The following is a 12,669-nucleotide window of genomic DNA, read 5'->3' as shown; positions in this document are numbered from 1 at the left end:
ATGTAAGAATGGTTGTGCTAGGGAAAGTGTATAAATGCAGATAATGCAACACTGCATGTTAGTATGGATATACAGCAACAACAACAACAATATTATGTAAGAATGGTTGTGCTAGGGAAAGTGTATAAATGCAGATAATGCAACACTGCATGTTAGTATGGATATACAGCAACAACAACAACAATATTATGTAAGAATGGTTGTGCTAGAGAAAGTGTATAAATGCAGATAATGCAACACTGCATGTTAGTATGGATATACAGCAACAACAACAACAATATTATGTAAGAATGGTTGTGCTAGAGAAAGTGTATAAATGCAGATAATGCAACACTGCATGTTAGTATGGATATACAGCAACAACAACAACAATATTATGTAAGAATGGTTGTGCTAGAGAAAGTGTATAAATGCAGATAGTATGCATGTTAGTATGGATATACAGCAACAACAACAACAATATGTATTAGGTAAAAATGGGTGTGCTAGAGAAAGTGTATAAATGCAGATAATGCATTAAACATTAAGATAATGCATTAAACATGCAGTGGCATGTTAGTATGGATATACAGCAACAACAACAACAATATGTATTATGTAAAAATGGGTGTGCTAGAGAAAGTGTATAAATGCAGATAATACAACACTGCATGTTAGTATGGATATATATACAGAAACAACAACAACAAAAATATATAAATACACACAGCCAAAGTTAAAACACTGAAAATGTTAATGTTAGTACAACTCGAGCGTCAAATTTGCAAAAACCTTTTGAGCTATCGCTTGCCGCGATCCACCTAATTTTGAGATCCTAAAAATTGTAATAAGCGGTGAAATGTAGGTGGATTCATTGGCTTTATAAGCTCACTTAGCAGTTTCACTTGTTACACACCTCGAGTGGATATAGTTGTTTCTTATAATAAGCTTTCCAAGTTTTTTTTTAAAAGTATTAGTACATAACAGAGTTGCTCACATAAAAAAATATTGACCAATTTTCCAGTCTGGGAAATTAAAAAAAAAATACAAAAATAATTTTGCTTTATCATATGTATTCATTGTTTTAATTTTGGACAGGCAAAACTAACACTATCTATACATAAATATCTCATCCACAAAACTCTTCAAAATTATCCATTAATACTTTTCACACTTAATCCAAAAACTAAACTGTCATTATGTAAATTTTCCTTAAACACATATTGACCTTTGAAATAATTGAGCATTTTTTTATAAGCCCGAAAAAAATAAAGTAACCAGTCTATAAAGACTGTTTTAAAGTTCAAAATCTCCTACTTGCGAACCCCTTTTCGAGTTTATATCTTGTAGAAATCAAAACAGGCTGCTTGTGTCAAGCGAAAATTTAAACCTTATCGCCATATATAAATAAAGAGTATATCGTTAGTGACACAATTCAAAATGTTACACGACATGGTGCATCGCCTTAATACAAAAATATCAACTATCAAATTGATTTATTTACCTTAAATTAATATACTTCACATTTAATACAAAAATATCAACTATCAAATTGATTTATTTACCTTAAATTAATATACTTCACATTTAATACAAAAATATCAACTATCAAATTGATTTATTTACCTTAAATTAATATACTTCACATTTAATACAAAAATATCAACTATCAAATTGATTTATTTACCTTAATTTAATATACTTCACATTTAATACTAAAATATCAACTATCAAATTGATTTATTTACCTTAAATTAATATACTTCACATTTAATACAAAAATATCAACTATCAAATTGATTTATTTACCTTAAATTAATATACTTCACATTTAATACAAAAATATCAACTATCAAATTGATTTATTTACTTAAATTAATATACTTCACATTTAATACAAAAATATCAAGTACTAAATTGATTTATTTACCTTAAATTAATATACTTCACATTTAATACAAAAATATCAAGTACCAAATTGATTTATTTACCTTTAATATACTTCACACTTAACACGAAAATATCAACTATTAAATTGTTTTATTTACCTTACATTAATATACTTCACACTGAATACTAAAATATCGCCTATACATTTATAATATAATTTGTTTAGAAAATGCATGTTTTTTATTTCTTTAGTTATCAATGTAAATATTTTTAATCACTAACATAGTGATATATGGCTGCTTCATACTAACTTAATTTACTGCTTCATACTAATCAAAAATTGTATAAAAATTGCTCGAGTTAATATTGATTCATAATTTATCGTGGCTCAATATTGTAAATAAATATTAAATAGTTCAACATACAGGTAAGATTATTGATTTTTAGGGTATATTGGATTTCGCTGTTTCTAGCCAATAAGGTTTTTTCCAATTTGGACTTTAAACCAATTGATAAAAAGGCTTTTTGGGTATATTCGTAATGGTATGATATTGATTGGGGTTTTTGTTATCTGGCCAATAAGGTATTTTCAATTTGGACTTTAAACCAGTTGATAAAAAGGCTTTTTGGGTATATTCGTAGTGGTATGATATTGATTGGGTGTTTTTGTTATCTGTCCAATAAGGTCTTTATATTTAGACTTTAAAACAATTTATAAAATGGCTTTTCGGGTATTTTGAATAGATTTTAGGGTATGCTGATTTTCCAAAATACGTTTAAAAAGGTGAAAGTTGCCAACAATACGAAAAAAAAAAAACAGATACTTCATAATTTTTTTTTAAAAACATTTTGATTAACAATTTTTTTAATAGTCCTCTACAATCATTCTAAGTTACAATTTACCTAATCTTGCACAAAGTCTCGGTGTAGCCAATGTTGATACAATTTGATCAAAAGTTGAAACGGACCGAGAATGGATGTTGAGTGGAAACAAATCATTATGATATTATTATACATAGGTAGTTTGAAATACACCGACCCAAATGGTTTTTATAATTTTCCATGTGTAATGTGTGTATATGTTTGAAGGACGTGGTTGGCAAGACACCAAAGAGGACTCCGTCCTTCACCACCAGAAGGAGGTCTCAGAGCTTCCGCAAGTTGCAGCGAGGGGATCCTTCAGACTTGCCCCCAGTTGAGATTGAAGGTACATTTTGTTTGTTATGTTAACTCCTTTGTTGTCATCTTTCAAAATAGAGTTTCAGCGGAAATTTGCAGGTTACAGCTGTATTAACTGTGTATACTTGCAGGTTACTTGGAGCGAAAGCACGAGGCGGGCAGTGGCGGGCAGCGTGCGGCCGTGCGGTCGTGGCGCGGCTACCACACGGTGCTGTGCGGCCAGCTGCTCTGCTTCTTCCGCGACGAGTTGGACTTTTCGCAGGCCAAGGCTGCCGCCCCTCCCGTCTCCATCCTCAAGGTCAGCGATAGTCACGTCATTATCACGGCACTACGTCTATAATTGAAAAATTATTCAATATGTCATTTAGTATGGCCTATGTCATTTTTGGGGATGCTGAGTCAAGGGTATTTTTAAGAAAGTAAAAGTGAATCTAGTTCTTGAAGAGGCCCATCTTTCAGGACAGAGAAATACAAATGGAATCATGCGCATCTTAGATTAATATTTTGACTTATCTGTCTTGAGGTAAATTTTTTTTTCTTTTCTTTTTTTTACATTAAAATTGTCCACTTAGGTATTTTGTTTATCTCTAAATATTATATAATTGAGTATTGTCACTTTGCCCCTTTGCCTACTCGTCATTAATGAAAGAAGACATTGTTTTCAGTACACTCCTCTACTAGCTAAGTCCTCCATCATTGCACAAGGTTATTCTTGGAAATGTTTGTCTATCTTTGAAAAATAAGAAATAATTGAATGTTTGATGTTTCAGGCGGAATGCGAGAGGGCCTCTGACTACACGAAGCGCAAGCACGTGTTCCGACTGCGCTGCGCAGATGGCGCGGAGTTCCTGTTTGCGTGCACCACGGCTGCCGCGCTGCAGGACTGGGTGGCCAAGCTGGACTTCCATGCTGGCTTGCCGCCCTCGCTACAACTTCTGAGCTATGGAGAGGCGGAGGCACTACGTCAGAAGCTGCATCAGTGAGTCGTTCATCATTCATGCACCACTTCATTTATAACTTGCCTCTTCAGTTATCACTTACCACTTGAGCCATCACTTACCCCTTCGGCGTTCACTTACCACTTCAGTTATCTCTCGCCACTTTAGTGCATAAGGTTTTACCCTTCAACGGTAATGTTCGTCATCATTTCAATTAATTTATACTCGTATGTCATATGGCATGTACATAGTGATTATGTTCCATCTTGTTCTGGATCTAATGTTTTCTGTCTTTTTTCAGTAATGGATCCTCGAGTTCCTCGCCGGCATCTTCTCCGGAGCCAAGACCTCGTCAGCGAACGCAGGCGGAAATCCTGCAGCAACATAGGGCTTCAAGACAGGTAACAATCAACCTTTCTGATCGCTTTTTAAAAATATTATCCAAGTCCTCCCAGCTCCTTTTTGAGGAACGGAAGGAGGGAACCATCTAAGCTTTCCTTTCCTTACTTTTCTCATTAGACTTACATCAAGTGCGCTCTTAAAGTGTAATTACTAAAAATGGCACATCACAGTAAGGAATTTTCTAAAACAAATTATAATAATGAATATTTTTATATTGACGAATAATTTTTAAAAATTTGTTTTAAAATGCAGCTTTTTTGATTTACTGCCAAAACGACAAGTTTGTTTTTGTTTGTGAGTATGGCGGCGATGATGTTACGCCGCTCAACCTCCGTGACAGGCATCTTACCAGACATTGGCGTTGTAGCCAGTTGGAATCGTTTCAGAATGTGCGGTTTTAGATCAATGATCATGATAGAAAATATTAAAATTAGTAAGACGATCCGAATGGGAAAAATGAACCAAAGTGCACGCCTCTCTGATCATCAGGATTGATATCAGCGCTGCATTGTTGAAGGTGTGTTTGTTTAGTGATGTGTTTTATTTCATGTTTCCAGTCGAATGCTTCATCAGATGCGCCAGTAACGCCTCCTGCACCACCTAGGTCTTCTACTATACCTGACACTCCGCCCAAAGCAGGTAAAATGTTTTCCTCGTCTTATACCCAATTACTTACTCCTAACTAGTTAACTCTTTGCACGCGGCCGTATCAACTGTTGTTACGGCAAAAAGTCTAAACTCACACGCGGCTGTAATAACAGTTGATATGGAAACTGTTATGGAATGTATTTCTTGCTCACTTGGACATTCGTAGAACTATCACGATGCTGACATCTACAAGAATTTCTCAAAAATAAAATTGTATTTCATAAAAAAGATCCATAATCAAGTGCGCCTCTTCGCGCCTTTTAGTCCTTTACATTTTTGTCAACGGATGGCGTTAGTACTAGTATGTCATTCACAACTTTTCATAACTAAAAATGATAAGTGATCATGGTGTCCCACTTGTGTCTATCACCTAAGTACACACACGCCGAGTGAATGGCCACATGTGACCACATTCAAAAGATACGGTACGTCTTTGTATGAAATTTTATGTTTTTGTTTTTATAAACATCTAAGAGTGTTGACACACGAGGATTTGTTTTCATACTGTGGAGAATAATCTGTTCTGTCTATATAGTCCAAGGCTGCCCAACCTTTTGAACAGTTGGGCGAAATTGACGATTTTGAATCACTGGCGGGCCACTGAATACCTGACGGTTCCTATTTCCATGGGGGGGGGGGGGTTGTTAGAGAATTTCTATAAAACATAATTCCCCACAAAAAAAAAATCTAAATGAGTGCTCCCCACAAAATATTTGAAATCCATGGGGGGGGGGGGTTGTTACGGAACTTCGCTAAGAAAAAATTCCGAACATCATATGTGATACCCCACAGCAATTCCATGGGGGGGGGGGGTGGCTTCAGGATTCCATTTCGACGCAAAAAAATTTATGTCGAAAACCGGTGTATTTTTGTTTCAAAAGTAAGTTCAACAGGTTAGATTTTTTTCGTCGCTGATTCTCGTTCTGAGTAGCCTAAATAGCGATAAATCGCCGTCGTTGGCAACACTGGTGACCGCGCGCAAGCTGCATTGTTTGTTTTACCGCGGGCCCGCGACACTTTTTCAAATTGGCGGATTGGCGGGTTTTTTGAAAATGTTTCACGCGGGCCACTTATAATTCGTTCATTCGCCACTTATAATGTGGCCCGCGGGCCTGGGGTTGGGCAGCCTTGATATAGTCCAATAAATCATGCCAGAATGCTATAATTTGACATTTAATTGCGTGTATAGGTATTTGAAAATATGTACCGCGTACGGGTATAGATAAAACGGAGCAAATTAACGCATTCAAAAGGTTAACAACAATTATAAACTACATAATAACTAACAGAATGCCAATCCACCCCTACCCCCCTGCTACTCACCCTTATGGCCTCACACCTACCCTTATGACTCTCATTGATATAACCGTCAAATCTGCCCGTGAACGAGTGTTCGGTCAGATTGCGCTAAAATCCAAGTCACCGCTTCAGCCGCACCGACCTTTCTTCATCAATGTTGAAATCGCGCTCCAATAAAAACATCAGTTGTTTATTAATTTCGCAGTGAATGGGAGCATATTATGTAAACCAATAAATAAATAAAATTGTTTAGTCTTTTTTATAGATAGAGAAATGCTGTTTTTAAAATAAAACATGTTTGTCCAACAGATGGCGTTGTTTTTTCAAAAAAAGCATGTTTCTACCTGTCACAGGTGACATCTATATAATATAGGTATATAAAAACACACGCGTATTCGAATGCAACTTTGTGTCAAAATTTCATAGCAATCGGTGCAGAACTTTAGGATATTTTAGAATTTGAAGAAACGAACATTTACATTTTTATTTATATAGATTGAATGTATCCATTCAAATAATTTCTCCAGTATATTCTCCTCCTCTGATATTGGTTCCGTTTATGCAATCAGTCCTTGATCCATTTAGTCTTGGGGTTCTTTTGGTTAACATAAATACAGCAGTAACCAGAAAGAATTATCTTCTGAATTCATTTTCTGTCGCAACCAAGACAACTTCCCTGCAAATTAACCTGCGCTAGACTATGATATGATGATATGGAGCGGACACGAATGGTGATCTTAAATACAAAGCGGTCGTCAATGGCGAGCTAACGAGTTCATGTTAGGGCTCTGAACTCGGAACAATGCGAAAGGTTTTGCTTGCTGGTGCATAAGTTTGATAACCAAACGCTCCAAACGCAGAAGATCAATTCCCGGTAAACACAATCAGAAATTGAAATCTATATTAGTATATTTCCACCTCGTTCCAGAGTGGAAGATACTGTCAGTGTGGCCTTGGTGAGGGACCACCGTTCAGAGCTTTGTTTAGTGACCAGATCTTAATAGCCAGGTACTTCCAATCTTCCCCTTCCCTACTCAGTTCATCCAGTCTAACAACATTTCCCTAATCGGTGATGCCGTAGTCCCGCTGGCTGCGGCAGCTTGGATTCTTGTGCGGCATCACATAAAAATAATAACAAAGTAAGTACCTACCTACAAATTTTTGTTGTGCTTCAAATTTGAAATGTAACACCAGTTTAAATGTAAAAGAATGTGTCAAAAATCACCATTGCCCACGTGCGTATGTTTACATATAGTCGGTACTATCCAATTCTAAGGGGGTATTTCACTATGTCGGGCTAAATATCTGACTAGCTAGCCGTTGGCTGGCTTTAAAGATCAGAATAACTTCGTTATTCAACGGCGACCGTTTCACCATTGTTGCCGAGCTTCCGGATAGATAACACTCGAAATAGTCTGGCAACATCGCAAAATGTTTGCAGTTACTCCATCTACTAGCAAAGTGTGCATTTTTTTGGTTATGTTGTGTTGATTATCAGGTCATTTTAGATAGATTCGTGTCGAATTAATACATTGTTTCTTATTTTGAACACAATCAAATAATTCAGGATGGATCATACAAGCATTCAAATTCATTCGAGCTCTTAAAACTCGCGGCCTTCGCATCGCCGCCCTTTCACCTGCTTCTGTAAATCAAAAACCTCGGTATCCATAATAATTCGCAACGAAATTCAACTCACTTCTCCGCTGTCAAACTCGGAATGTTTTGACGCCATCTTTGATTCGAGGAATAGCGCCTAACGTGAGGTTCAAGCACTGATTAGTCAAATCGAACTTTAACCCGAGCGTTAGCGTTATTCAGATATTGTGAAAACGAAAAAATGACTAATCCGCGGATTAGTGCTTAGTCAGAACATAATCAGAGATAGTGAAATGCCCCCTAAATCACAATTGCCCACTTGCGTATGTTTACATATAGTCGGTACTATCCAAATCTAAATCACCATTGCCCACTTGCCAGTGGCGGTTGGTGACTTTTAGTAGAAGGGATGCTGGACATCAATTGTTTATACTCGTACTTACTACGTACTTGATATCAAATATGCAAATCTAGACGCTAGCCCACGAACAAGATACAATTAGCTACCGTCTAAAATTATCTCCATAAATCCATTAAGCTCCATAACTCAATATTTCCAGTATCAGAATAAGTTTTTTTTCCGCAAATAGCCGAGACACAAAACTTTTTCGCATTAATGATTCAATTATACAACCACACAATTCACTATTATCATTTACACATTGGCAAAGTATCCATCTTATTTTGGGTATTCATTTTTATTTATTTAAATTATGATTAAATAGTAAATCGCAGGTTAATAATATTGAATAAGAATTGGACTTCAGTATTCAAGCTCAAAGCAAACTGTCAAAGCAGCGCGCGCATACAATCCAATGGATTAGTAATAGAGTTTACGATTCGGTGCATTATCATATGAGCATTAAAGACTTGCTGTCATTAATATCGTATAAAGTTGACGAAGATATTGGCTTTCGGGTCTCAGTGCGCGTGCACGGAAAGAACGTACGTTCTAGTATTTTGGATACGGTTTACAGATTGCTTCCACACCACAGTATTATTGATTTTATGCATGTGTTTTACGCGTTTCACAGTATTTGAGAATGTATGTGTACTTAGACTTGACCGCGCTGTTTGTATCGTTTCGTTCGTTGTGCGTACACAGAAACGGGACCATAATATTCAACTCAAAATTAAATCATCAAAGTTATGTATAGTCGGAAAAGAACATTTTCAACAGATGAGTTATACAAAGTATCTAAACTATTCCGTCTCCGTAAACTATTTATTTTGCAAACTGTGAAATACATCTTTAAAAACAAAAATAAATTCGAAATAAATGAAAACAGAATAAACATTAGAAATAATAATGTATTTTATACTCCCCAAACGAACACAAAACAAATGCAAACACACTGCAGTTTCATTGGACCTGGTACTTTCAATCTTTTACCGAAAAATATTCAAGTGATTACTAAACTTCCTCAATATTTAAAAGAGTTAAAATTATGGCTTTTCGATACAACAGTTGAAACTTTTTTTATTTAATTTTTATCAATTAATATTACACTAAACACTTATAACTTCACTATACACTATTGTAAACACTTTTTATACAAACCGCTTAGACAAAATGTAATCTTGTTTTTGTTTTATATGCCCACAGTTTGTTTATTTCTAGGTGCAATAATATAATAACTTAAATATATTACCCACGCACAGGCTGCGCCTTAGTGGGTTCCCATTATTCGTATTGATTTATATAATATTGTATGTAATTAATGTAAAAATTGGGAAAAATAAAGGAATTATAAAAACAAAATATATACAGGGTGTATCGGCACGTACCTGACAAACTTTAACCAGCTATTCCTTAGCATATTTGGAGTAAAAAATCTTATGTCCACTTTGCTGTCCGGTAACGTTTTTTTTTTATAAAAAATTTATTATTCATATTTTCACCACATGTCACCACTGTTTTATCCTTTGTCAAAGTTTGAAAACCCATCTGGCAAATATTTTATTTGAATTCCGTTGAATAATGCACGTGTGTACCTATATTGGCGCACTTCTACAATCACAACGAAATGGCACGGCACCATTCGTCTCATTTTTAACTATTATTATTTAGTGTGTGCGAAAGAGCGAAGACGCTTACTTGCTTATAACAGCTGTTGAACACGAAACGCAATGCCAATGACAGTGATGTAGTGTGGAAATTTTAAATTTTTTTGTTTTTAATTGAAAAAAAAAATGCTACCGGACAGCAAAGTGCCCATAACATTTTTTACTCCAAATGTGCTAATGAATAGCTGGTTAAAGTTTGTCGGGTTAGTGCCGATACACCCTGTATATATGCACAATGTTTGTAAAAAAAATCGCTTGAAGGTCACTGTAGAAGTATTTAAATTGCAGTATTTCTGTTTACGGCTAGAAGTCCAAATCTTTTTACTTTGAAATGTAAGAGATGCGGAGCATCCACAGAATGTATGGACAGACCGCGCCTGCCACTTGTATATCTTTGCATATAGACGGTACAGTACGGTACTATCCAAATCTAAATCCAAAATCTTTATTTTTTAGCTCCCCAGGCTAATTTTTTCAGTTTGAGGAAGAAACAGCTACATATTAGCCATAGAGTCAATTTCTTCACTTTTCAGAAACAAAAACTTTCAAAAACAATTTTTAGTTTTGGGATACGTAAAGAAATATCCCATTTATTTGCAATTTGTTGAGAAGCGGAAACTTATGCATGTTCTCAGACTTGACAGCATCTTTAAGAATGATCAATTTGCAATAAGTCTGAAGGATTAATTGCCATTATAGTTTTTCTTTTAATTGCTTAATTAAAAGTTGTTGTTGTTTTTCTAGAGTCTCAGAGACCCGCCATTCCACCTAGGCTGCAGTCAGCTTCCCCGGTGGATCAGACAGACATACTAATCAGGTGAGATATACACACAGAGGTGCCCAAATTCTTTCAGCTTGAAATTTCCCCTTAACATCAGCTGCCTGTTTTAATTTATGCAAATGAAACTAAGACAAAATCAAAGTAGATTCTTTTGTTAAATAATTGAGTTGATATTTGAGTTAACGAAGCAGTGCAAGGACGGGTTGTTTTGGAGAATTTGAACAATTCATCAAATTTCAACGTTCATTTCCGGGTTCTGTGAAAGTCCTATTCAAGTTCTGTTATTATATGATTATAGGCTAGTTGCTTGACAGAACTGAAATTTTATTTTTATTTTTTTTTATTTATTTAATAAATAGTTAATACATATCAACAAACAAGTCCTGCTAAGCCAATTAAATTGGCTTGTCAACAGGTGCTTAAAGTTTATTTACATATACATTTTTATAAGTTATAATTTACATCTTATATCTACAGAATCAACAATTTTTCCATACAATTTTTCATACATATTAAAAGTAAATTTTTTTTTCCGAAAGCCAATTTTTCACCATATATTTAACCTTATTCATAGATTTACATTGCTTTATAGTGTCAGGTAAAAAATAAAAACAGAACTTGAAAAAATCTTTCGAATAACTGGAAAATGAACGTTGAAATTTGATGAATTGTTCGAATTCTTCAAAACAACCCGTCCTAAGTGTAAAGGTCATTATTTCTTTAAAAACACCTTTTGTTTGTTGTTTTTCGTGAAGGGTGTTTTCAGGATTATGTTGAAGTAATAAAACCACTTATGTCTCCCAAATGGAAGATTTTGTTTATTTTTTTAGGTAATGTTAGCTATTCTTGGGAAAAACTGATATAAACACAAAGTTTCGCACTAATTAGATTCACACGGCCCGTTTAACGTTGGTGTGATAAAGCCGGCGTCAAGCCTGGTTTAAAGCAGTTTTAACCAAACAAACGCCATGATGATAAGTCAAGTTTATCACTGCTCTGACCTTACGCGCCGTGTATTATTTACTCCACGTTTTTTAGTAGACCTGGAAATATATATGAATAATAATATACATTGTCTGGTAAACAGAAAACAATTGAAAAAAATGTTTATCGTGGAGTTTATTCTGATATTTGAACGAAACCCTTATTAGCATAAAAGTTATATTAAAAGTGACATCTACAGATTTCCAAATAATTCTAGAGCGGGTTTTGCAAGTCGACGACTTATCGCTTTGTTTGTACGATATTTGATGTCTGGCATGCAAATTAAAATTTTCTGCTTTGAATATCTTTTTTTAAATATCCTTAGATTTCTCGAACACCCTAAATCGAAAAAAAAAACAGCTTTTTATGTGTCCCTTTCTTAATCTTACTCAGTACGCTTACATCAGTCCACATTTTTTACATGGTTTTACCACACACACGCCTCAGGGATGTCATTTCTAAAGCACTGAGTCTACTTTTAACCTTTCTCTACTAGTTCCCTTCCTCACTGCCATTCATCGAGGTTCGTATTGTCACTCCATTGTCTGGCATGCATTTTTCCTTATTTCCATATTTAGATTTTAATATAATTTGAAGTTTTACCATAAATATGCCTCAGCATACAGCATTCAGTTTGTTCTCATCCTTATTGGCCAATTCTTACCGTGTTCTGATATTTTCCAATCCAGACACCAAACGGAATCGTCCATCGGCAACGGCAGCCGGCCCATGTCCGACATAACGGGGTCGGCCGGCCCCCCTGGATCCACCGGCTCTTGGGGACAATCCCGATACGGTGGTAGCAACCGGGATATCAACACCGACTTCATCAACTCGCAAGCGCAGAGTGAGTATTCATCCCACATTAACTGTTTCTAATTGGATTGATTTGTTGTCTTTTGA

General features: G+C 35.3%; 1 protein-coding gene across 1 annotated transcript in view; it reads left to right on the top strand.

The window, feature by feature from the left end:
• The window catches only part of kst (spectrin beta chain, non-erythrocytic 5 kst), a 179,625-nt gene that overhangs the window by 155,751 nt on the left and 11,205 nt on the right, over positions 1–12,669 (top strand). Inside the window, exons 72-78 of the mRNA XM_089643731.1 lie at positions 2,959–3,076; positions 3,180–3,346; positions 3,819–4,027; positions 4,288–4,387; positions 4,946–5,027; positions 10,746–10,818; positions 12,456–12,613. Coding sequence (XP_089499857.1) covers positions 2,959–3,076; positions 3,180–3,346; positions 3,819–4,027; positions 4,288–4,387; positions 4,946–5,027; positions 10,746–10,818; positions 12,456–12,613 — 907 coding nt within the window. The remainder of the gene's footprint in view (positions 1–2,958; positions 3,077–3,179; positions 3,347–3,818; positions 4,028–4,287; positions 4,388–4,945; positions 5,028–10,745; positions 10,819–12,455; positions 12,614–12,669) is intronic.

The sequence above is a fragment of the Hesperophylax consimilis genome, chromosome 20, assembly GCF_061612785.1.
Source record: "Hesperophylax consimilis isolate HC1 chromosome 20, BYU_Hcon_1.0, whole genome shotgun sequence".
In the NCBI taxonomy this organism is placed as follows: domain Eukaryota; kingdom Metazoa; phylum Arthropoda; class Insecta; order Trichoptera; family Limnephilidae; genus Hesperophylax; species Hesperophylax consimilis.
The sequence above is the reverse complement of the archived record's forward strand: the minus strand, read 5'-3'. Positions and strand labels throughout refer to the sequence as shown.